Source organism: Ceratotherium simum, chromosome 6 (assembly GCF_057802395.1).
Source record: "Ceratotherium simum simum isolate JZ-2026a chromosome 6, ASM5780239v1, whole genome shotgun sequence".
NCBI lineage: Eukaryota > Metazoa > Chordata > Mammalia > Perissodactyla > Rhinocerotidae > Ceratotherium > Ceratotherium simum.
The window spans coordinates 77,834,704-77,861,187 of NC_141905.1; the positions used below are offsets into that span (position 1 = coordinate 77,834,704).

The following is a 26,484-nucleotide window of genomic DNA, read 5'->3' on the forward strand; positions in this document are numbered from 1 at the left end:
AGGACACACAGACGACGGCCCGGGGCTCGCTCGTCCCGCCGGCCTGCCGCAGGGGCCACCCAGCCCGGGGCCACCCCCGCCCGGGGACAGCCACCCCCGCAGCTGGGCGGGGGAGGAGGGGAAAGCGTGGGGGAGGGGCGGCAGAGCTGAGGCCCCGCCCCCGCCCCGCCCCGCGCCGATTATAGCCAATGACTCAGGGCGGAGCTCCGCATCCAGTCCGCGCCGCCGCCAACTTCTCTGGATGGGACCAGAAGTTTCTAGCCGGCCAGTTGCTACCTCCCTTTATCTCCTCCTTCCCCTTTGGCAGCGAGGAGGCTATTTCCAGACACTTCCACCCCTCTCGGGCCACGTCACCCCCTCCTTTAATTCATAAAGGTGCCCGGCGCCGGCTTCCCGGACACGTCGGCGGCGCGCACGGCTCTCGCTCCGGCCGCAGCCAGGGAGCCACTCGGCGCCTGGAGACCCGGCACCCCGCGACCCAGCACCCCGCCACCCGCACCCCGCGACCCGGCACCGCGGCGGCCGCCCCTCCGGGCCGACCCCGACCCAGCATGAGTGCTGCCACCCACTCGCCCATGGTGCAGATGGCGTCCGGCAACGGCGCTGGCGACCGCGACCCCCTGCCCCCGGGCTGGGAGATCAAGATCGACCCGCAGACCGGCTGGCCCTTCTTCGTGGACCACAACAGCCGCACCACGACGTGGAACGACCCGCGCGTGCCCCCCGAGGGCCCCAAGGTGAGCCAGGCCCGCGCCGCGCCCCGCCGGCGGCCCCCTCGACGGCGAGGGCGGGGGACCGGGCCGGGCTGCGGGGACGCGAGGCGCCCGCGCCCGGGCCCCGGAGGGCGGTGAGGGCCGCCTGGGACGCGCGGACACCAGCTCCCGGGGAGTCGGCCCGCTGCGCCCTTACCAGCCCCCTTTCCGGGCCCGCCCTTGGCCGGCGTCGGGGCGAGGGGGAGGCCCCGGAGGGCACTGTCCTCCCTGGGCCGCATTTGGTTTCCGGGGGTCGGCCCGGGAAGTGCGACCCGCGCGGTGGCGCCAGGTCCGGTCCACCAGCTCGATTCGAGGGGCCGGGAGGGGCGGGCGGCCTCGGGCAGCGCCGAAGGCCGGGGCCAGGCCCCGCCGCGGCCTCCGCCGCCTCCGCCCGGCTCGCCGGCCTGAGATCCCGGGTTCACTCTGCTGATCGCGCTTCGGCGGCCGCCAGGGGCCCATTCGCAAGCCCGGGTGGTGGGCCCTTAGGAATTTCACCTCCTAAACTTCCTCCACTTGGTTGAGGGGTATCTTGGCTTGGCTCTCCAGTCTCAGGAGCAGAGTGACTCAGGAGAGTGATGTAAATACATTGCTTTTTTCCCCCCCCTTTCTGTGTTTGAAATTAAAATTGTATTATTGTTCGAAACTGTTTTCAATAAGAATATATTCTAGTATGATTTGTTAAAAACAAGATGCTGTTTTCCCAGGCAGTTTCTAAACTAAATACGTGAGACTGTCTCATAGTTGGCCATTGCCTTACGACATTGCCTCACACTGGCGAGAAAGAGAATGAGTTTTTTTTTTTAATGGCATACATTCCCTTCCTTGTTATGGTATGAGAATACCTAGGATTTGTTTCTAATACACCCGTAACTGAGTAGTAATACCTTTGTGAATACAGCGGAAGTATGCCTCATTTACGTATATGCAAGGATATGTATTTTTTAATCCTTAGGAGGATGAAAATTTGAAAATATAAATTTGGGATGAGTGTTAATTTAAAAAATTATAACTAATTGTACTACTCTTGTAATTTACCATAAATTTCAGCTTTTTCAAAATAAAAAGCTTGGCAGGAAGAAATATACTTAAAGAAAGAGTAATGTTATGCTGCCTGGGCGAAATAAAAATAAAAGCTGTACAGAGCTGGTAAGTTATTTTGAAGATTTAAAAATTCACAAAATTAAAAATGCTGTTTGTCGTTATTTTAGAAGAAAGATACGTATTATCCACCTTCATTTTTATGTGCTTTTTTCTTAAAAATACTGTTAACACTGATGCCCAACAGTGAGACATCATATATTCAGCAACTTACATTTATAAGAAATTAATTGTATATTTATTTCTGAAAATTAGTACAAGAGGCTGTAATTAGCTGGGCGGGGCGTGATTATACCTTCTTTTTTGTGTGTCTGGTCAGCCCATTATTGGGTGAAACTAATGCTCATTTCAAACCTGCCCTGGTACTCTCATCTGCATGGATGTAGATCTTTAGTGTGGTAAAAAACTATCCTTTGGAGGGATCCTTTCTATAGAGACAGGAACAGTCAGAATTTGCTGGCATCCTTGGTTTTGCGTTCAGAAGATGGTTTGAACGTATCCACTGTGAGTGCAGTACCAGACCCAGATTGTCGGTACTTTGTTTTCAGTGTGAAACTCACCCAGCAAGTTGAGATCTTCCGGTACCCATCTGGTGGATGGGTGAGGCTGTGGTTTCATTAACCCTAAGGGGGGAAAGACAGGTTGAGTTACTAGTATTGTTCTTAACAAGTAGAAAATAAGACTACTAAACCAGAAGTCTGACGCTGGAAAAGTTGATTTGAAAATCAAACAGTCAGAATTTTAAAGTTGAAAGGTCCTTAAAGATCTTTTAGTTCAGCCTCTTTATTTTACTGAGAAAGAAACCCAGTGAGTTCAAATGTGTTTCCAGAGGTCACTCAGCTAGTACTAAAAGCAGAGGGAGAACTACACCAGGAAGTCCTAATAAGAGGCGGTGTATCTGTTCAGAAGAAGGTAGAAGTGTCTTGAATTTTTATGAAACTGTGAAGCATGTGGGCTGGAATACTTGATTATTTTTTGTGTCCTCCAGACCACCAAGTATTGGGTGGCTGACTTCTATGCTGTGATTACTTGGATGGTGGCTGGTTATGATCAACTCAAGAAAAAGAGTTCTCTTTACCAAATTAACTACTTGAGATTTGTCAGCATGGCACCAAAACATAAGGAGAAAACATTCAGTTCATTAGCTCTTTGTGCTTCATTGCTTGCAACCTGTGCTTTGATACAGAACATGTGGGTGACTAATTCACTTTCACTTATATGAATTACACCTCACTCCAGACTAAATACAATGGAAAATCCTTGAGTATTACTTTATATTAGAAACTAGATTCTTAATGTATAATGAGGAAAGGGCCCTGGCTTAAAACAAAGGGTGGTTTTGGAGGAGCCAAGCCAAGAGGACCCTCAGAGCATCATTACCTTCAGGAAGAGATGCTGTCAATCAGTAAAGACCTATTCATTGAGCCTGAAAAACAGGGAAAGCCCTCTTCTGGGGAAGACAGCTTTTGGGTGTTTACAGTTTAACCATGTTGGTAAAGGAATGGCTTTCATGGGAAGAAGAAAAAGTCTACAACTTGGGCGTTTTATTTAGTCTCATACTCTGTCATCTCACAGTTGATCCTCCCACATTCCCCTTAAGTGATTAGAGTGGCTCTTTATCCCCATGTTTGCAGAGGGAACAAGTGAAAGCAAGTGTCCTGCCCTTCACTGCAGAGGCAGGACGGCTAGAGGCAAAGACTTGGGGCTTTGTCCAGCTCCACTCGGAGCAACCGAACCTCCCCACCTGCAGTCTTCCTGGGTATCGATTTTCTGCACACGTGGGCTTCCCGCTAATCTCCTGGCAAGTTCATACCAGTCCAGGCCCCTTCCCTGGCAGAGAGGTTGGCATTGGCTTTGGAGTCAGGAGATGCTCAGTTCCGGGGCAGCCGCTCCTCTGGGATCTCCTCACTGAATAAACAGAGGCCGAGACTTTGGAGTATGGCGCTGTGCTGCTCCTTCACAAACCTCCCTGGCACCAGAGCTGTTCTAACTGCGGATCTTGGAGGTCACTGCGCAGATTCCCAAGCCTGGCAGTCTCCAGGGAAGCCTATTTTTTTTTTTTTTTTTTTTTTTGTGAGGAAGATTAACCCTGAGCTAACATCTGTTGCCAGTCGTCTTCTTTTTGCTGAGGAAGACTGGCCCTAGGCTAACATCCGTGCCCATCTTCCTCTACTTTATATGGGAGGCCTGCCACAGCATGGCTTGATAAGTGGTGCGTAGGTCTGCGCCTGGGATCCGAACCTGCAAAACCCCGGGCCGCCAAAGCGTAGCGCGAGAACTTAACCACTATGCCACTGGGCCAGCCCCCAGGGAAGCCTTTTAAGAACACAGATCACCAGCTGCATCACCCCCCTACCTGACCCCACTCACCTCATGTTGAATCTGAATCGCTGAGTTGGGCCCGGAAATCTGTAAGTCAGAAAATGATTCTGATTCAGCCAGATTGGCATTTGGGAGCCACTGAAGGATGGTAATCCATTTTGTAGGGGCGGTGTGGGGGGAGCTGTGATGTAGAAAACGCCTGCATGTGGGCCCTGGAATCCCTCAAGCGGCAACTGCTTACGTCTAACCTGCAGAGCCTTTGCCCCAGCCTCCGTTTTCCTTTTTGGTGAAACTCCCCCGGTGGGTGCCTGGCTTCTGGGAGTGTGAATATGGGGGTGGCCTGGGGAGGGATGGAGTCTGGCGAAGTGGCAGTCCCAGGTGTGGGGAGGTGGTCAGACTCAAGGTGGTCCCAAGACCCTCCTGTACGCCAGGAAGAAGCAAGCCAGAGGGTTTCCTTCCCGTCTTGCCCTCCTAGCAGAAGCTCACTGTAATAATTTGACAGATTATACTCAGGACCCGTGAGAGAGAGGTAGAAATATCCTTTCAGAGGAAATTGGAAGTGTTTTGAGTTATGATTGAGGTAGAGACACCCATTTATTCTGCTTCAGGTTCAGCAGAGCCTCCTGAATTTTCTTGAAGATGAGATCATTTTGCTCTTGGCAGATCGATTGTAAGCTCTTGTGCCTGTTAGCAGAATCGGAGCACAATCAGGAAATGAGTGGCCATTCTCTCCTTTGTATTTCCAGCAAGTTGCAGTTATGGCAGAGCAAATTCCTTTGTGACTGATGAACAGTGATTTGTTGGGGATAAAGAGCATGGCCAGATGCCTTAGGAGTCCAGCTCATCCAAGACCTTCATTTTCCCCTCTAAAGAACAGTCTGTGTTTGGCTTATGTAAGAACTGGACATAATTCGTCCCCTGTTTTGTAGAGTAGATTTGCCCTTTATGAGGGTAGAGTCGGTACACGGGAACCGTGGCGGCGTTTGATGTTAGCCAGGGCCGGGGAAGGCTTAGCTGTTTGATGCTGTTGGGGTTGGTTGTGAGTCACAAAGCTTCATACCACCCATGAGGCTTGATTAGTGCCGTCCTCGTTTCTGGAATGACACATGGTGCCTTATATAAACCACTCCACATGGTTATTACTTCCTATTGGCATTTTAAAATGATCTAATGTTTATCATCAAAAATAGGAAACCATGCATAATCCACACCTACTCTGTCCTTCACATTTTTGCTGTTTTAATATTGTACTTAAATATTTAAGCACCTTACACAGAAAAACTGAGAGCTGAAGACAAAAGCCTCTGAGGACCCTCTAGTGCTGCTGAACACTGAAGAAACCTCTGTCATACCTGACCATGGAATTCTCCAGCCCCTCCTGGTTCCCCATGGCCTGTGAATCAAGTTTACACCCCCGGGCGGCTCCTCTGCCTCGGTTCTCAGGTTCACACCTGGATTTTGGAAGCTAAGCTCCAAATCCCCTCCTTTTGCAGATATAGAGGTCGATCCCCACCCCTCATTTGGCGTTGTGCGACTGTGTGAGATATCTGGAGTTACTAAGTCTTCACATATTTATACAAAGGTTTCTTTGGGGGCCTTGGCAGCTTTTCAGGAAGCCAGGCAGCTTGCAGAAGCTTAATCAGAGACAGTTTCTTTAGGAAGGAATGAACCTAATGTTTTTTTGTCTTTCAACATATGTATATACATGTGCCAGACACTGCTTTTACAAACCTTGTCTCTTTAAATCCTCAAAGCAGCTCTCTAAGATAGAAAGTATTAGGTGCATCTTATGGATGAGAAAATAGACTTGGAGAGGGGATGTGCTTGGCCTGAGGCCTGTCAGTTATGACAAAATAGAAAGACTGTTGTGGCCAGAGGTTTACCCTCACCCGGGGGCCTGACAGACTTGCCCCTAGTAGCCTGGCTGCTTCTTAGAAGTCCTGCATACTCAGAGCTCGCCAGTCACAGCCTCGGGAATAAGCAGCCTTGGGTCCATGTCTGATCAGAAATGTTGGCTCACTTCCTGAGCCTGGGTCTGAACTTGGGGGATAGGCCCAAATCTTCACTCATTCATCCATCTGAAATTTACTGAGTGCCTGCTCTCTGCAAGTCGTAATGTTAAATGTCATATAGTGGACAGTTCTGTCTCCTTCAATGCCATTGTCCATGAAGCATTTCCTGCATCTCTGTTTGGAAGCAGACTGTCCCTGCCTTGGACTCCACATTACTTTAATTTGAATCTTTCCTCCAAAAAGCACCACTTTTCTGCTTTGCCTTGGGGTCATGTCCCTGTGGGCTGAGAGTTCCAGAGGCAGAGTCTGCGTCTGTTTTATCTTTCTGCCTCTCAGTGCCTGGCAGGGTCTACAGGCTCAGTACAAATTGAATGATTCTGTGTGGAGAAGAGTAAAATGTGGGCCTGGGCTCCGGAGTGGACAGGCTGGTTAAAGAAAAGCCGCCCTCATTGAAGTGCAGACTGGAGTGTGTGTGTGTCCTGGGAAGCTTTCTGTGGGTTCCCAAGTACTACACTGTTCTAGTCTCCCAAATGTCCCCTAGGAGCTGGTTCCTTTTTATCGCATTTCTGAATGGCCTTTTCTCCACAGAGAACTTCAGTATTGACTCCCTGAGTTCATCCTTATGGGTCTGGAGAAGCTCTTTTTTGTCCCCACCAGTGATACAGCATCTTGAAGTAGGCCTGCTGGAGAGGCTGGGAGCTGAGAGCAGCTGCACTGAGAGCAGCCCCAGCGCTCTTCACAGCGCTGGGAAAGGAGGCTCGCTTCCGTTTTGTTTTTTTTCCGTGTGGTTGACAGTAAGATCAGACATGGCGTAGTCAAGCGTCTTGTCACTGTCAATTCAGAACAGCCCAGAATTGCAGATTGCTCACTGCCTGTGTCAGGAGCCTGTGAACGGCTTGGCTGCCAAAGAGCTCCCAGCACAGAGCTCTGTCCCAGGTGACTGAGGTGAGACTTACCGCTGCAAGTTCTTCAGCATCCTGTTGGAGAACAAACATTTCCTATTTCAAAATAACTTCTTCAGTGTTCACTAAAGGAGAATTGTAGTTTTGTCAGTTATTCTAATACTTCTTGGACGCTGAATGAATGAATGAATGGTTTAAAAATGCAAACAGTGGGGGAGGATAGGAAAGCACGTGTGTGTGGAAGAGAAGGCGGCCACTTCATTTTTGTAATCTTCGGGATTAGTCCCACAGACCCTGGGTGCCTGTGGAGTCTTGGGGCTCTGGTGACTCAGAATTGAGCCGAGTGCCCTCGCTCTCGCCACCCTGCCTCAGCCAGGCAGTGACTCAGCACCGAGCCCTGGCTCCCTGACCCAGAGCACACTCGGACTGAATGTTCCAGGTCTGAGCCTCAGCCCAGCTCAACCGAACGAAGTGAAATGCTTTCCCTCCTGCTGCGTTTTACTCCGGGAAGATGAAGTTTGAAGACGTTAGCCACAAACCATTATCATCACACAGTGTACAAATGGGGCAGGAATAGTGAAAGGGTTATAACAGTGAAAGGCCAGTCCCAGGCCTTGGCGTCAGACAAACCTGGGTTCTAGTGGTCTCAGATCACTCACCCTCCCCGAGCCTCAGTCTCCCCTTCTGTAAAATAGGCATACAACAGTACCTTCCAGCAATGTTGTGAGGATCAAGGGGGCTGGTGCATGGAAAGTGATGAGTCAGGGCCTGACCTGGCACATGTGTGCAGTCTGTGGGAATGACCACAGCCGCCTCCTCCCCCACAGCGGGAGGGGATTCACAGAGAGGCGTTTGGCTTCCCCACGTGGTAAACAGTTTTGATTGGATATGGCTCTGTTGGCTCCCAGATAGGCCTGAAGTCTTGTTTCTCAGAAGCAAGGCCTCCTCTCATCCCCCTTGTACCACTTCAGCTGACTCTCCTTCCACCCTCAGCCCCCTTCCCTGGTGGTTCCTGTGCCCCTTGAGAGGGTGGTATGTAGCTGGGCAGTAACTTGACAACACAGCCCAGCCCAGGGGTCTCATGAAGGCTGTTGGCTTCCTGGAGCCTCAGCCAGACCTGCAGCCCACAGCCCCATTGCCTGTAGATTCTTCCCTGCTCCCTCGCCCTAAACAGGCTGGGCGCATTATGTCTCCTGCACTGTGCTGCGTGGGGTGCTGTGTTGACCCTCAGCCCCAACTCCTTGAGGGGGGTCTCTGCGAGTCTCAGCACAGGCCCGAGGACAGTGCCAGGCAGGAACTAGGTGCCTAGTCGGTGTTGGGGGGAAACAGCCATGTTAACGAGGGGCCGGCCATCTGCACAGCCATTCTGGACCCAGCTCTAAGGGGTGGAAATGTTACCATGGGTGGAAGGAGAGGGAGGGGTTTTCTAACTGCCACGGCCCTCTCTCAGGGGAGTGTGGTTGTTGGAGGAGGAACACTGAGTAGTTGCTTAGGGTGGGGAAGGAGAGTCCTCCCAAGAATTCCCTACAAGGCAGCCCCCGTCAGTCAGAGAGGGTCTCCCCTTGCCTGAGCTGTGGGTGATGAATTGGAAATTTTTTTCTTCGGGGAAATTGTGTTTTGTACAAAATGCATGTCTAGTGAAGCCTTGTACCCTGATACCGACAAACACTTGCACAGTTTGCTTCTAGCAGATGGACGAGCCAAGTGATTCCACCTTAGTATGAGATGAGTCCTTGAGAAACTCGTGGAAATATACTGTGAGGAGGTCTCTTTGAATTCAGATAGACTTTGATTCCCGGTATGGAAATTTCAGTATTCTTCCATCTGTGATTCGTGGCTTTAAACTGATTAAAGCAGGTGTCCCTATTCTTTTTCTTTTTTCCTGAAGCGGAAGTAGGTAGGTTTTAATTTCCCTGAAGCCGTGAGTTCAGAAGCTGGGAGTCTGGTGACTGGGGTTCCCTGCCTGGATCTGCAGTAACTTCCCATGTGACCTTGGGCCGCATGTGCTCCATGGAATTTCTTGAGAAGGGCTCCAGGGGCTGGGGGACTAGGGAGGCTGGATGCTGACTGAGCCGTCAGCACTTGGTCCAGCAGGGGAAATACCCAGCTGTGGTCAGTGGTGCCTGGAGGCTACTTACATGCCCTGGTGGAGGACGCACTGAGGATGTTTGGGAGATACCAGTTCATGTTCTACTCCCAGGCAGATCCTCCTGCCCCAGCCTGGCTTGGGTTTTTCCTCTAGATCTCAGGGGCGTGTGTGCAGGGAGCCACAATTAGTGCAAGTTGGGTGCTGATTCGCAGCAGTGAGTTTGTCCACAATGCAGGCCCCTTCAGAGGAGCTGCCTGGTGCCTTCTGGAGGGACAGAGGAGTTTAGGACTCTGGCCCCTAGAGTTGTTTTTAGCTGTTTGCTTCCAGATTGTGAAACTAGATACCGTTCTCAGCAGAGAAAATGACATCCTTGGTACTTAGTGCTCTTAAGACTCTCAGATAAAGGGGCTACTAACTCTAACAGGCTCATTACCAGCTTGGTGAGACCACTGAGGAATTAGACACAGATTTACAATTTTATAAACAATAGGCACAATCAACTGTTGCCTGAGAAAAGCTGGGTCCATCAACAACTATTTGTGGAATGAAGGAACGTAATAGTGTAGGGCATGGAGCAGTGCAGAGTTTATAAAGACTTTTTCTTATTTCGCTTACATCTTGCAAAAATCCCTGGGAGGTGTGGGGATTTTTACAGCTGGGGAAACTGAGTCTTAGTAACAAGGAGTCCTGTCTGAGGGCACACAGCCGGTGAGCAGCACGGCAGGACTGGAGCCCAGGATGGCACCTTGAAGACCGGGGCTCATGCTGGTTCTTTCCTACCCTTTTGGACGCAGTTGCAAAGAGAAGCAATATTGAGTTTCATTATCTAAAAAGGTTTCCCCAGTAGAAACATATAGGGACACCTATCTCAGTAATTCCGGGACAGAGTAGATATACTTTCATAATGGGCTTGTCAGGTAAAGCCTCCGATCACCTGGGACTAGATTGCTTACAGAGTCGGTGGGCACCACAGACTGTTGTCTTACCAGGAGCGCAGTAATCGAACTTCGGTGAATGTAGACTTGGCTTGTTATTCAAAATTTACCCAGTGTCCATTATGTGCCCAAAACAGGGCTGGGGACAGTGGAAGAGACCCTTTATCACAATCCAGTGGGAACTGAGGAATTTTGAGTTTGGCTGTGGGGATGCAAACAAATGTTTATATATCAAATTGGCAATAACATTTAATTCATTTCTATGGCCTGTAATACCAAATGGAAAGTTTTGGTAGGATGTTGAAGCTCAACTGTATTTGTGCTTTAGAAGGAAATTTTTCTTTTATTTCCTGCCTGATAGAGGTGAGCTAAGGCACTTAATTTTGATGCAGGTCTTAGATATATGGGGAGTTTCGGGATTCCTATTTCCCTCCATCTTTTTTTCTTTGTTTAGAAGCTTAGAAGTATCCTTAGTAAAAGTCAACACCTGACCTGTGTGAAGGCTCTTCTGGCCTAAAAACCCAGTTAACATAATCTGTGTCCTACTTAAGACTCCGGGGCTGTCAAGGCAGGATGCTACGGGGCAGCCCTCAGAGTTACCTTTGTTACTGCTACCTTCCCTCAGACCGCGCTGCCAGGAGCTGTGCTTTGTAGGTGTTGAGCTCATCTTTTGAGGGTGCTGTACTGTGGGGCTGAGGTGGGGGGCTGTTTTCAGGTTTCAGAGGCCACTCACTGTATAGGGAACCAGTTATGGATGGGTCGAGGCAAACCCAGCTCCCTGGTTGTCGCCAAAGTAGCTAAGGCTACGAATGCGTGATGCCCCACACAGTGGTGGGCATATGCCTTGCAGGTGCCTAAGAACTGCGGTTCCCATCCTGCTTTTATGTTCCTGCCCGGCTTGTAAGGCGCAAGGAGTCCTTCCAGGAGGTCAGCAGCTTCCTCCTCTTCATTTGGTACGTGAAACTTTGGAGCTCCTTGACTTCCAGCAGTTTCTGATATGATTTAACTGAGTGCAGTTAAGAGTGGCCATTTTTATATTTCCGTGACATCGACTTTTCCTTGTTTTTGAGCTTTATGTAGATGTTCAGAGTTCATCAGAGGCCACAGAGAATGTCAGAGCTGGAAGGAACTTCTTTTAGATCGGTTTCTCAGTGTAGTCCTGGCTGGGCTTCACCACACACCTGTTGAATCAGACTTTGTTGGGATTGGCCTTTGAGTCTGCATTTCTTTTGCATTTTCTAAGTGCTCCTGATGCCCCCTAGAGTCTGAGAAGCAATGCTTTACAGAACTTCTGGGCCTCCCCTTCGTTTACAGCTGAGGAAACTGAGGTCCAGAGAGGGGATGTGAGCTGTTAATGTAGCACACACATTTAGGGGCAGATCCAGGATTCGGACCAAGTGCAGTCTCTTTCCACGTCTCCTGGCCGTCCCCTTAGCACCCGCATTGTTATTAAAACCCAGGAGCAAAGTTTAGACGCACTCTTAAGCAAGCAAGACTTGTGTAAGCCCAAGGGCTCACCCAAGCTTAGAACCTGACCCCAAGGCTTCTCTCATGATAATATCTTGTACTTAATAGGGCAGATTTTGGCTCATCTAGGGTAATTTTTCCTGCTTTTTATCCTGCCATCTCATGGAGTTGTTTGGCGCCCTCTGAGACACTCCTCAGAGGACTTCAGTGCAGTGCGTGAACAAGGGAAAAGAGTTAACCATTTTGTTTTATAAATTAACAAGGTGAGATAAGCCGTGACAGTCAGGACGCTGGCTCTTATTTCCTCATGGGATTTTGTAGGTATGTATTTCTGATGTCTTTACCCAAAGATAAGGATAATGAGCTAAAGCTGCACTGGAAAATAATTCCTGTGATGCCATCATCAGTCTGTAAGAAGCTGCAGGCAGGCTGCGATGAGGAGGCGGCGCTCGCAGTCGTCTGCGTGGTCACTGAGATCCGCCAGCGCTGTCACATGATCACAGAGGCGTAAACTCAGGAAGGCGGATTCCCTGGTCCCCATTGAAGTCCGTGGGGCAGGTAGTGAGTCTTACGTGGAAGATGCTGCTGTAACCAAAAGGCTTTTTCTGGACTTGTGCTTGAACCTGAGAACACTTCTATTGGGACTGATGAGACATGTTCTGGTCGTATTCTAGGAGAATCATGAATACACGTTTTTACTTTTTTCGTTTAAAAAATATCTTTTTTTACTACATTGTGATGAAAACACTATAGAAGATTTCTTAGAAAGGGTAATTTAACTCTTTTGGGCGGTGCTTTTTAGTTGGTAAAAACTAAAGCATTGGCTATTGACAGGGTTCTCAGGATAGCAAAGTAGAAACGTTAGAAGGTGGCATCAGCATTCCCGGGACAGACCTTATTATGGGTGGGAGTTTCATTTTTGGTTTAAATTATTCATTCATTTAGAAGTGTTTAGTTTTCTATTCTGTAAAACTGATGTGGTTTTTTAACTTACCGAAAGCAGTGTTTTTCTAAACAAAACCCCACCAGGGTGGAAGGGGAGCCTGCCTTCTTTTAGATGTGAAGCTCATGGAGAGATGTGTGTTTTTTTATTAAATGGCATAAATGGTCAATAATTCACACAGAACCAGGAGCACAGACCTCAGGACTGGAGGGAAAGCAGCCTCCAGGCCACCCTTAACCATCCCCGCCTTCCAGCTTGTGCCACCTGACAGCAGTATTTCAGGCGGCCATAGGCTCAGAACTCGGGTCTTTGTGGAGGCCCCTTCCCTTAGCTCCTCCTCCTGTCCTGCCAGCCACGGCGGCCTTTCCATCTCTTCTGCTCCTCGGTCTCCCTTCCTTTCCATGCCCTCGGCCCTGCTTCAGCCTCACTTCCTTACTCATCCCTGACTTCTCCTCTCGTTTCCTGATGTGTCCTAGTTTCTCCTTTCAGGTCTGCCCACCTTGCTGAGTTATCTCTTGTCAGCAACTCGCAGGACAGTGGACGTGGGGCCTCACTTGCAGCTTGGCCCTTTGGGCCTCCAGCCTTATCTTCAGCTCAGCGCTTACCTTCAAGCACCACCCCCTTTCCCACTGCTGCTCTGATACCCCCACGCCCGCCTACAGTGACCACAGGTTTTCCTCCACTGACCCAAACGTGGCACTTCCTCTAAGACCCAGGTCCAGTATTGGCCCTGGGAAGCAGTCTCTGCTGTCACAGTCCCTTGGGCAGGCAGAATTGTTCTTCGTTTCTCCCTCTTTCCCTCCCTCCTTCCTTTTTCTCTTTCAACTGAGGTACAAGATATATTCTGTGAGGTGCATAAAATGCACAGCTCTTGGCAGCCAGCTCCAGTGCCTTCTGGATCCAGGGGCCGGGGAGGAACCAAGACTCGGCCAGGCCTATCTGAGGTTTCCAGGCCCTGGAAGGGTCTGAGTAGGAGGCACAGCTAACAGCCGGCTGTGCAGGGATGGTGAAGTTGGCAGCCCTCACATGTTAAAACCGGATAGTGTGGGTGGAATGTGACAGGGATGGGCGGTGTGGGAGTGCCAGGGAAGTGTATAGTTTGATAGATTTGTACATAGGTATACACCCGTCTACCACCACCAAGAAAAAGATATAGAACATTTCCATCCCCTCAGAAGGTTCTTTCAAGACCCTTCCTAGTCATTACCGTTTCCTCCGGGGGCAGTCACCATCCTGTGTCCAATCACCATCAGTTAACTTTGTCCTTCAGTTTTGATTCCTTTGATACTTTGGGGTCTGAGGAGCATAGTCCCGTGCTGATTTAGGGAGGGGACACATGCATTTCGACCTTCTGGGCATCCCTCTTATTGTGTTCTCCTAAAACCTCACAACAGTCCTGCGGAGTAGATGTTGCTAGCTCCATTTTCTAGATGAGATTAAGGCTCACAGAGATTAAGAGAATTATCCCAGAACTGTGACTGGTAGCGGTAAGAATGAACTTGCACCCTATCTAGGATAGCCCCATCCTAGCTAGAAAAGCCCACGGTATCCGCCGTCCGCAGGGCCTCCCGTGCTTTCAGGGTAGCTTTGGTTCCTATTCGTTTCACGGAGGCTTAAACTGTTTTGTAAGCTGCTAGCTGGCAGGGATTGTGCTGGTTTGCTAACCCCACAGTACCCGTGGCAGCTCAGTAGCAGGGTGTTCACAGGAGGTAGTCAGTGGATGAGGGCTTGCTAACTGCCCAGCTCCGTGGACTGTGCAGATGGCGCAAGGCTTTTGTGCGTGGCTGGGAGGAAACAGTGCCCCTGGGCAGCCAGCAGATAGACATCACAGGACTTGTCCAAGCCCTTGCTTCAGGCTGGAAGGAAGGGTGCTCACTGAGTGGATACAGTGCCCAGACGACGTGTTAGGAATCAGCACTGAGCAGCACAGGGTTTCTTCAGTGCCTCTTGCTGCCTGTCTCACAGCAGGAATTCGATTCTGAATGTGAGGCCTGGACCCAGTCCCTGCTCTTGGGTGACCTGAGAGTTAAAGCAGGCTAAAATAATGCCACCGCCCTGAGCACGTGGGTATTCTAATCTGAGAGTGCCTGTCTGCTGGTGTCCCCAAGGACATGGCGACACCCTTGCCTCTCCTGTGTGCTGGAGGCCCTCCTGGGGCAGAGTCTCAGCAAGAGGGAAGCAATTGATGGGTCTGAAAGGGCTAAATTCCAGGGTCAGCCAACTGTTGCCCACAACTGTAGCAACACGGCCACATTACAGTGGTCCATCACTCAAAATGCAAAACAGCCCTGGCTTTCCTTACTTGTGACCAGTTTTGCAGCAGTGGAAATTACACCTGCAAGCTCATAGATTCTCAGCCTTTGGTGTTTGTGTGCAGTTCAGAGAGATGCCTCCTTAAGGAAAGATCACTCTCCTTCCTAATAGTTGATTCACTCGGATGTGTGTAAGTGGCACAAATCCGTAGTCACCCTCCTCTGTAAAGGACCCTCTAGTGCTTGGGAGATAGGACCAAAAGCCTGGGGGGTCCCTGGCTCTGGTTGCCCTGCTCTGCTTGCTGAGAGATGACATTGCCTGGTGAGTGACTGGCCAGCCTTGTTGTCTGAAACAAGATCTTTCTCTGTGGTACATCTGGAACTTGGCTTTCTCAAGGGTCCCAAAATAGCCAGGCCGCTGAAGGGAGAACTTCATGAGAGGACAGGAGAGGGACCCCAGCCGCCCAGCCAGGCAGGCTTTGTGGGCATCATCAGACCAGCACAATTAATCCCTGGGTTTTGTTCTCATCCTGTGCTGCTTCTGCATTCCCTGTGTATCTCACTTTCTTGCAGCTTATTCTGAAAATATTCCTGAGAGTCAGCCTCCCCTCACTGCCCCTTCTCTGCGGAGATTTCCAAGCTGTGGCCTGTTTGAGTCCAGCACAACTCTGTATTGTTAGGAAACATAAGGACCTTTTAGGAAGCAGAGAAGCTGGCTATAATTTAGTGAGTTGGAATTGAATCCTCCTTGCACCTTCTGATTTGGGTCTCTGAAGGTTTGGGAGATAGTCACTGGCTCTCCTGCATACACTGCTGCCCAGTTGTCACCCAGAAAAGAAACCTGTCTTAGCAGTTTGGGAAATTGGGACCTCTCTTGTGCTCCACAGATACCTCAGCTCACCTGCTTTCTCTTGATGCCCCTAATTCTTAAACTGCTGGCCAGACAGCAGCCTCAGTAGAGGAGGGGGTGTCTGGCAGAAGTGGGAAGGGGGGCGTGCAGCCGTGCTTTCTATGTTCAGCCATCCTGGCTGACACTGTGCGGCGTCACCCTGGAAGACGGGAGCACTCAGCACCATGCTTTTTCCTCTTCAGGGGCATTTCCTTCCTGATTTCTAACTGGTCTGTATTTCTTCTCTTTTTATTTTAGGAAACTCCATCCTCTGCAAATGGCCCTTCCCGGGAAGGCTCCAGGCTGCTGCCCACTAGGGAAGGCCACGCTGTGTATCCCCGGCTCCGACCAGGCTACATTCCCATTCCTGTCCTCCATGACGGTGCCGAGAGCCGGCAGCCACGCCCTTTCTCTGCGTATCCCCAGCCTGGGACGCAGCGATTCCGAACCGAGGCGGCCACTGCGGCTCCTCAGAGGTCCCAGTCACCTCTGCGGGGTGTGGTGGAAGCCACCCAGCCAGATAAACAGTGTGGACAGGCGGGGACAGCAGCCGAGGTGGCCCAGCCCCCAGCCTCCCACAGACCTGAGGTAAGAAGAGGCCTGGCTTGCAGGCCCGTGGGGTGCAACCTGGGAGCTCGAGCTGTTGTGATTCTTTGGCTGGCCCCAGACCCTGCTGCCTGCGCCCTGGGCCAAGCACCCGATCCAGTGCAGGGCGTCTGGGCCTGGCCTGCAGCATCAGGGTCGCCCACAAAGACAGCCCCACACTGTCCCTCAGTGTTTCACAGGCTTGTTTTTCAGGTGGATGGGGATCGTGGCTTATTTTTGTAGTTAAGGAATTGGGGCTCATAAGGGTAAACAGCTTGGTCCAAATGCATCAAGGTGGAAGTGCTGTCACTGAGGCTGGAAGCCTGACCTTTTGGCTCCTAATTTGATGCTCCTTACTCCCACTGGGCTTTCTCTTTCAGAAACACAGAGATGTTCTGTGGTATTTTGTTCAGTTCAGTATTTACGGATAAATATTAACTGCCTGGAGCTATCCTGATGTGAAAATGAGATAGCATACCTGCCCTCACAGGGTCCCACAGTTTAAAAGGAAATCCAGAATAAGGAGTCAGGAAGGCAGCTGCTCTACTACAGGGTTTACAGCCTGAAGCCAGTACTTCAGTACTGATGTCTAAAGAGCAGTTCTTAATCTGGTTCTTAGCTGAGATTTGAGGGCCACTGGACCCCAGTAGGGTTCCTGAGCAGTAAGCCCTCTTGGTTCTCCTGTCTGCTGACTGTCCCATTGTGTCCACTGGCACTGTTCTCGAGCATAGAATTCTCGCTCCTTGTCTGCACCCAGAGCTGGGATTGCCTCCCTTGGCTCTATTCTGGATCTGTTGGGCTTCACTGCCTGGTTGGAGGTGACAAATCATAGTTAACACGGGACTCCGGGAGGCTCTTTCCCTTTCCTAGAGAAGCAGTACCTATGTTTGTAATGTTTTTGTCCTCTTTTCCATATTTTAGATGAGGCTCAGAAAGCTGTTGAGCATTTAAGAATTTGAACCAAGGCCTCTTGACTCCGAGCTCCCAGTCTTAACACTACGTTTTGAAAACGGAAAGGCTTACAGAGAGGAGGTCCTGTTAAACCTGTTGTGCTGAGCAGGCACGTAACGGAGGCAAGGTCCGAGTGCCAGGCAGAAGGTTGTTCACAGGGCCACGCCTCTACCCTTTGTGTCTTACAGCGATCCCAGTCTCCAGCTGCCTCGGACTGCTCGTCTTCATCCTCCTCAGCCAGCCTGCCCTCTTCCTCCGGTAGGAGCAGCCTGGGCAGTCACCAGCTTCCCCGGGGCTACATCCCCATCCCTGTGATACATGAGCAAAACGTCACCCGGCCGGTGGCCCAACCCTCCTGCCACCAAGCCCAGAAGATCCACTACCCGGCTCAGCAGGGTGAATACCAGACCCACCAGCCCATCTATCACAAGATCCAGGGGGATGACTGGGAGTCCCGGCCCCCGCAGGTCGCATCCCCATTCCGGATGCCTGTCCGGGGTGCATCCAGCCGGGAGGGCTCTCCAGCCAGAAGCAGCGCGCCACTGCACTCTCCATCGCCGCTCCGTGTGCACACCGTGGTTGACAGGCCTCAGGTATGGGAGCTGGTGTTGGCAGACTGGCTACAGCAGCATCTCTCCAGGGGCTAAGGAGCTCCGTGCAGGTGTCTTGGGTTTTCCCACCAGCCCTGCCTAGTTTACACAGCTGTAACTGGGGGAAAGTAAGATCCTGGAAATGGCTAGTGGTCAGCAGAAATGCAGGACAAGGGCTGTGAACCTGTAGTACTTTCTACAGCTTTTGCTCATTGTTCATTGCAGCTGCCTTGGAGGCAGAGCGCCAACCACCACGATGGGGAAACAGCTGGGCAGAACCTGGGGTCAGATGTCTTAGTGCCCACCACACCCTCTCAGGGCCTTCAAACCCCCTCCACGCCCCAGCCACGACCTCCTCCAGGCAGCTTATGTCCTTCCTCGCTGATACCTCTTCTCCGCCCTGCAAGCCCAGTCTGTCATTCCCACTTCCGAGCCTTTGCTCGTGCTGAACCTGCTCCCTGAAATGCCTTCACAATCCAAGTTCTCCCCATCCTCCAAGGGACAAGCTGGTCTTGCCTCTTCCATGAAGCCCACTCATCCTTCTCATGGCACTTCGTATGAGGCCCTTTCAGTTCAGCATGTGGTTGTTCTGTGCATGTCAAAAGTGTTCATCTTCTCTCTTCAGCTCGGCTCTGAGCTTGAGGACAGGGACTGTGTCTTAGCCCTTTCTTCTCCTTTGCGGTAGAGTACCATATCGCCCGGCTGATGAGCCGGCTGGCTGAGTGGATGGGAAACCTGGCCTGGTGAAAGTTCTAGGCACAGGTCTGCTCATCCTTCAGTGGAGACATGTGGGGCTCTGGTTCCTGGAGGAGGAGGTCATCTAGTTTTAGCAGCTTGTAGCTTAGCAGCAGAACATTCTGCAGCCCTGGGCCCCCTCTGGCTGCAGCTTGAGCAGCTGAATTAATTCTCTGCCACAGTTTTTAGAAGGAAATCCCTCTGTAAACAAATATAGGTTATCTTCTTACTACAAATGATGACACTGTCCTCTAAGAGAGCACCCTCCTTTTACTGTTATTTTTTAAGCTTTTTTATTTGGAAATAACTTGAACCTTACAGAAGAGTTATAAGAATCATGTAGAGAAATCCAGTATGCTCTTCATCCATATTCACTGTTTGTTAATATTTTGCTACATTTGCTTTGTCCTTTCTTCTCTCTGTATATGTATCATCTACATATTGTAATTCTTTGAGATGTAGTTGTAGATATCGTGCCCCTTTACCCATAAATACTTCACATATTTTCCTAAGAAAAAGGCATTCTCATTCATAACCACCATGGGATTATCAGATTCAGGAAACTGAACATTGTACAATATGATTCTCTAATACACAGTCCATTTTCATATCTCCCTTATAGGAATTTCCCCCTGTTCCAGGATCTAATCTGGATCATGAGCATTGCGTTTAGATGGCATTTCTCTTTAGTCTCCTTCAATCTGGAACAGTTCCTCGGCCTTCCATTGCTTTCGTGACCTTGACATTTTTGAAGGGTACAAGCCAGGCGGCACCCTTCTTAAGTATTTCTAAAGTCACTTCTTACCCAGCCATTGTTTTAAAACCCACAGAGGAGCTTGTTGCTGGTTCATGAAGGTTAAGGGTCAAAGTTGAGGATGTCTGGGTTGCAAGAGAGATTGGATGGAAAAGGAGGTTGCTAGCGTCAGACAGCTAAGAGGGCACAAGGTCCTCACTCAAGCTCAGTAATCCTGGGAAAGAAGTGCCTATTTGCAGAGCTGGAGATGCTTCCTTTCATCTCTTTCCCATGTATTTCCTATAATCGCTGAAACAATATTTAATCCTGTGTCCACTTACCTTAACCTTGTATGTTTGTGGTGACCTCCCTTTTACAGTTTGTTCAAAGATCCCTTTTTGGAGGCTTGCAAAAATTGGACCTAACTGAACACTATAGTGGCCTTTAATATTTTAAATTGGGAGTACTTTAAAAATAATGTAGTCCTCTTTAACTACCCTCCTCCCTCCTTTTATGTTTTTGATATCATATCTAACCTCTTTTTTGTGCATTTGTATCCATTACGTTCTAATCGTGGAAATAGAGAATTTTTCCTATTTGTGGGTTTCTCTTTTCCTTAAATCAGTCCCTTTAACATTTCTTGTAACACTGGTTTCTTGGTGACAAACTCCTTTAATTTTTGCTTATCTGGGAAAATTTTGATCTCTCCTTCCATTTTGAACGATAACCTTGCTGGGTAGAGTATTCTTGGCTGTAAGTTTTTTCCTTTTAGCACTTTAAATATATCGTGCCATTCTCTTCTAGCCTGTAAGGTTTCTGCTGAGAAGTCAGCTGATAGCCTTATGGGGTTTCCTTTGTATGTAACTTGACATTCTCTTGCGGCTTTTAGGATTCTCTCTTTATCTTTAATTCTGGACATTTTGATTATGATGTGTCTTGGTGTGTGGGCCTCTTTGGGTTTATCTTGTTTGGGGCTCTCTGTGCCTCCTGTACCTGGATGTCTGTTTCCTTCCTTAGGTTAGGGAAGTTTTCATCTATTATTTCTTGAAATAGATTCTCTGCCCCTTGTCTCGCTCTTCTCCTTCCGGGACACCTATAACACGGATGTTAGTGCGCTTGATGTTGTCCCAGAGGTCCCTTAGACTGTCCTCACTCTTTTTAATTCTTTTCTCTTTTACCTGTTCACCTTGGGTAATTTCTTCTAGTCTTTCTTCCAGCTCACTGATCCGTTCTTCTGTATCCTCTACTCTGCTTTTTGAGTCCCTCTAATGAGTTTTTCATTTCCAGTATTGTATTCTTCATTTCTGATTGGTTCTTTTTATATCTTCCATTTCTTTGTTGACATTCTCACTGAGTTCATCTATTCTTCTCCCAGATCAGTGAGCATCTTAACACTCTTAGTTTGAACTCTCTGTCAGGTAGGTTGCTCATTTCTGTTTCACTTAGTTCCTTTTCTGAGGTTTTGTCCTGTTCCCTTACTTGGAATGTATTCTTTTGCCTCCTCATTTTGCCTCTTTCCTGTGCTTGTGTCTCTACGTATTAGGTAGGTCAGCTCGTCTCCTGCTCTTGGATAGGTGACCTTATGTAAGTGATGGCTTAGGAGGCTTCCAGTGTCTTCCCTCAGTTCTCAATGTTCCAGGGGTGGCCCCTATGTGGGCTACGTGTGTCCTTCTATTGTGGCCTGTTAGCTCTCCCCCTATAGGCGCCCAGGAGGCTGAATTATGCTCCTGGCCAGCTGTTGTAATGCTCAGCTGCTTGTAGTTGTTGTGGGCCCTTCAGTCTCTTTATCAGGTGTGGGGAGCCCCAGCACAGTTGGCTGTAAGTTCTAATACCACATTTGTGTTGCAGTATTTCTTTTAAGTGAGTAGGCCCACAGTGTGGCAGGTTGTTAGGCTCAGGGCCTTAGAATTGCTGTAAACCTCTAGCCTATTAGGTCTCTTGTTAGCTCTCTGAGATTGCAGCTGGGTGGGGCTGGCCTCAGGCACAGGAGCACCCAATTGTTTCCAGGCTTTGGAAGGTGGGGCAAACCTCCTATGTGGGTCTTTGAGAAGCACAAGTCTTCTGCAGCTGACAAGCCCTGCCGCCCAGAGGTCCACACACACACAGTCAACACAGTCCTGCCCGTGTGAGTGCCCGACCTCCCCAAGCGGACCCAGTCTCTCCCTGGCCCGGGAGCCCCACACCTCCGCCACCACCCCACACTCTCCACCAGCTCCTTGTGCACACCCTGCCCCGCTCAAGTCAGCTCAGTTGCCAGGCTGCAGAAAATCCAGTCACCAATCTATGCAGGCCCACCGCGTTGCCTGAGGCTTGTTGTTAGAGTGGGGCCAGTCTCTAGGGTGGGCTGCCTGCCATGGCTGAGCTGGATTAAATCGGTGCTCTGGCGGGTGGAGCAGACCCTGGGCTAGCAGGTCTCAGGGGAAAACTCCAATGGCGTCTGTGTCAGCACGCTCACCAGAGCCACAACAATGGCCGCCGCCAATGTCCCAGTCCTGGAGAGAGGTCTCACCCCCTCACCGAGATGCACTCAGGGGCCTATTAGGTGAGTCTCTTGTCACCAAGCAGTGTGCACCTTTCTTTCTGGTGATTTTAGGATGCTTTCTGGGAACTGGGTGAGTTTGTGTGCGGGCCCTTTAAGAGCCAGTTTTAGTTTCTTTGTGAACAGGGTTTTCTGGGGTGCTCCCCAATGCTTTAGTAGCAGAGCAAGGTCAGATATTATGCCACTGGTGTCGGTGTGCTGGGTCCACAAAATGCCCACAGCAGGCGCTCAACTCAGGACCCGCGCCTCCAGGGAGGCTGCGTACCTGTGAGCTGCTCCGGCCGTGGCGCTGGCGGCTTGTGGCGGCGTTTTCCTCTCCGGAAGGGAGTCTCTGCCTCTTCCACCCCAGTTAGGATTGTCCGTTGTTGCAGGAGTTCCTCTCATCCAGTTTTCAGTTCTGTCTCAGGGGTAATTTTTCCACGAGTAGTTGTAAATTGGCTGTGTCCACGGGAGGAGGTGAGTTCAGAGTCTGCCTACGCCGCCATCTTCACAATTGATTTTTCAAAAATAATGTAGTCCAACTCTTACTTCCCAGTTGATGAAATTAGGGTGTGTTGATATATTTTAAAGGAGTTTTAGATATTCACTTAAATGCTGGAAGAGCCAAGATATTTGTTTTAAGCATAGCTTATTTTAAAAATATTTGGCTATAGCTTATGTCACATTAAAGAGTATCTCAGCCTGTATGGCCAGAAGTCAGCGTAGAGATGCTGCACAGCTGAGTGTTAGCTCTGGCACAGATGTGCCCAAGCAAATTCTTGCAGGGTTAACTATTTTGGGCATCTTGCTTATTCTCAAAAAAATATATCAGTCTGGGCAGAAACCACTAGGTTGTCATAAGTTTAGGAAAAAAGATTATAAATTTTCTGAAACAGGAGATTGGAAAGTCACACCCTGAACAGAGACTGTCCACACAGCATAAAGAGGGGGGACAGGTAGCAATTATTCCTTCATGGCTGCGTCCCCTGAGTGTCTGAGTCACCTAGGGCTTTGCTTTGAATTGAACTAGATTAGCAGTCAGCGTGAGTTGTTGATATTTTCATTTGAAAATTATATTGGTTTTCTTTTCATTGCCCTAGGAATACCATCTACCAAAAAATTCAGGCTTAACGGTTAAGTGCGCGCGCTCCGCTACTGGCGGCCTGGGCTCGGATCCCAGGCGCGCACCGACGCACCGCTTTTCCGGCCATGCTGAGGCCGCATCCCACATACAGCAACTCGAAGGATATGCAGCTATGACATAACAACTATCTACTGGGGCTTTGGGGGGAAAAAAAAAAAGGAGGAGGATTGGCAATAGATGTTAGCTCAGAGCCGGTCTTCCTCAGCAAAAAGAGGAGGATTAGCATGGATGTTAGCTCAGGGCTGATCTTCCTCACCAAAAAAAAAAAAAAAAAAAAAATTCAATGAGCGGTAACAGACCAATAGACTAAGGTGATGAATGGAAGTGTAACAAATGGTTTGGTCACATATATCGTTGATATCATATTTTTATGTTGTAGCAGCTGTTGGTTGACTTTGAAAATCTCTTCTACACTGTTAAACTTTGCAAAAGCCGTTGCCCAGTTTTCTTTCTGGTTGGTATTAGCTACAGACAGCTGCCTCTGAGTCTCAGCCAGTTACTGAGAATATCTTTCTGTCCTTGCCTCTCCTCAGCAGCCCGTGACCCATCGAGAATCTTCGCCTGTTCCGCAGCCTGAAAACAAACCAGAAAGCAAACCAGGCCCAGTTGGACCAGATCTCCTTCCTGGACACATCCCCATTCAAGTGATCCGCAAGGAGGCAGATTCTCAGCCGGTTTCCCAGAAGCCCCCACCTCCCTCTGAGAAGGTGGAAGTCAAAGTTTCCCCTGCTCCAGTTCCTTGTCCTCCCAGCCCCACCCTGTCTGCTGTCCCCCCGTCCCCCAAGAGTGTGGCTGTAGAAGAGAGAGCAGCCCCCAGCCCTGCCCCTGCAGAAACCACACCCTCAAAACTAGGAGAAGCTGAGGCACCCCCAAAACATCCGGGTGTGCTGAAAGTGGAAGCCATCCTGGAGAGGGTGCAAGGGCTGGAGCAGGCTGTGGACAGCTTTGAAGGCAAGAAGACAGACAAAAAGTATCTGATGATAGAGGAGTATTTGACCAAAGAGCTACTAGCCCTGGATTCGGTAGACCCCGAAGGACGAGCCGATGTCCGTCAGGCCAGGAGAGATGGCGTCAGGAAGGTTCAGACCATCCTGGAAAGACTTGAACAGAAAGCAATAGATGTCCCAGGTCAAGTCCAGGTTTATGAACTTCAGCCCAGCTCCCTTGACACCGATCGGCCACTGCAGGAAATCATGGAGATGGGTGCCATGGCAGCAGACGAGAGTATGAAAAGTGCCAGAAATGGAGAAGGTCCCCAAACTGAAACCCAGCAGGCAGAAGCCAAAGAAGCAGTGCCTGCAAACCCCAGCAGCACGACAGACACAGCTGGTGACCCAGCAGCACCGTAGTCTCCCCTAAATGAAGACCAGACCCGGAGACTGGGAACTGATTGTGTGCTTTAGGCAGTTTTCAGTTGCATGCATTTCAGGGACTTGAAATCAGTTGGTTTTTACTATTCATAGCCGCTTGGTAAGCAGTAACTTGGGTGGAGGCGAAACACACTAATAAAAAGGCTACAAGGGAAATGATGCTTTTCTTCTGTATTCTCATTCTGTGCAAATAAAAAAGTTGCTTGTTTCAAAAGTTTAACCCCATGGCTTGTCGTTTTGGGCCCTCTCTCTGCATGGGCACCACATGTTAGTGAGCTGTCTTCCTGTAGCTCTGGGCTGAAGGAGTTTTGTAGTGGGTAGATGGGGAGTCGATTTCCCATCACGTAAATAGGAAACCCATCTTTCAGAAATGTTGCCATTTTAATGGGATGATTTTTTTCGTCTCATAGCTAAAATACCTACCTTTAGACTTTAGATAGAAGAAAATGTGTAAGGAGCCATAGGAGTATCTGTATGTTGGATGACTTTAATGGTACATTTTAAAAAAAGAAAATAAAGTAATACTATAACTCAAAATGTTTTGTGTGGTTTCTAAAACTTTGAAAAGAGTGGTAGCATCAAGATTGTTTCTCACTGGCTTCAGTAAGAATATATGGCACACGCACTTACAAGCCTGTTCTGGGATTCGTAACATCTCTATTGGCCCAGCTCACGAGAGAATGAGTCTTGGTCACCTTGCACGTTGCAGCTGGAACCTGGAAAGACTCCGGGCTATGAGCTCAGGTAATGGGAATGTGCCCACTTTACCTCTTTAGACTGCGCCAGCCAAGGTGCCACTGGGGCAGCATTTCTGCCCACCTGGCCTGAGGCCATCTGCAGGCCTCCCCAGGAGCTGAGATGGTTCAGAAGTGCACGAGAAACCAGTTCCCAGTATTGCCCGAGGCTGGCCAAAGTGTTCTGTGGAGTCCAGGTCACTTGGTTGGGAATGTGTTGTATGCGAGTCTTGGGGTCATCTTTATCTGACACTTCTGAGTCACTAAACCGGTCTGGGTTTATCTCCCCAGATTGGGTTCCTAGAAGCCACTGGGGTTAGGGATCAGATGCGCTCAGAAGCCACTGGGTGGAAGAAGAACCTTCTTTCTATGCCAGTGGTTTTTAAAAGCTTGGGAAGGACCACAGCCCTGGAATGTGCCAGGTTTTGGTTTTTTCACTGCTTGCCAAATAAACCTGAAAAGGAAGAAAGGCCTTGGGACTCCCCGGGAGCATGCTGACTTAGAGCCCCTGAACTGAATACCTCATGACTGTATTGCGTTTAATATTGGTGCCTGACGGTGCCACACAAAAATACACGCTGGTGTACTTGCCACTCTTAGCTTGCTGGGAAAGGTTGAAGTCATTCTGGTGGGAATCCGCCAACATCATTCCTGGGTGAACTCATTTGGGGAGTGCAAACTGACTGCTGAAGGTGCACCGCTGATTCTAGAAACTTGAACGTGTAAATAGGGCAAAAAAATGCCTACTGGTCTATTTTTAAAATGAACCAAAGATAACGTGACCATTTCTTTGTGACTTGGGCATCTTTTCTCAATGGACTTCAACATTAAGCCTTCTTGAGTGGTTGCTGAATTAGGCTGATGTTATTTTTATCACTAAACATCATCAATAGGTGGCCGTTTACTGTAGTTAGAATACTTTGTTATCCAAATTAGGTGGTACGTGGGTATCAGGACAGGAGTTCCCTGGCCTGTGTTGGTGGTCTCTGGGCCTTGCATGGGGGCAACTGCCTGGGCTCTTAGCAACTCAACTGTCTTGGCCTCTGCAGGAGTCAGGGGATGGATATCCACTTCGTATCTGCCTAGTGTCGGGGGTTTTGGCTTATGTAATCATTTCAGTGCTCTTTAAGAGAACATCATTTAGAACAGAGGCTTGAATCAGAACTCCTGGGCTCAAATCACAGCTTCATGTAATAGCTCTGGGGCAACGGACAAGTTACATAGCCTTTTCCTTCCTGGTTTCCTCAGTGTAAAATGGGAAAAAAAATCATTAAATGAATTCAGACATATGAAGCAGTGAAAGTAGTGCCTGACACATGACAAACATTAGCTATTATTACTGTACTCATATGACGGGAGGAAACAAGGTGACTTGCTCACACCCGCAGAGCCAGGAGTAGAGGCAGGATTTGAATCCAGGTCCACGAGACATCAAAGACCATGTTTGTCTCACTACAGTGCAC

General features: G+C 49.4%; 1 protein-coding gene across 2 annotated transcripts; it reads left to right on the forward strand.

The window, feature by feature from the left end:
* Positions 1-236: 236 nt before the first annotated feature.
* On the forward strand, positions 237-24,508 carry BAG3 (BAG cochaperone 3). Of its 2 annotated transcripts, none has more exons than XM_004428133.3 (4): positions 237-737; positions 15,920-16,249; positions 17,386-17,790; positions 23,451-24,508. In XM_004428133.3, exons 1-4 carry the CDS (start codon positions 552-554, stop codon positions 24,264-24,266), a joined length of 1,737 nt encoding a protein of 578 aa, XP_004428190.2. In that variant the 5' UTR covers positions 237-551; the 3' UTR covers positions 24,267-24,508. The 2 variants fall into 2 exon arrangements, with proteins under 2 accessions (XP_004428190.2, XP_014641277.1); XM_014785791.2 differs by having other exon boundaries at positions 23,454-24,508.
* Positions 24,509-26,484: the final 1,976 nt, after the last annotated feature.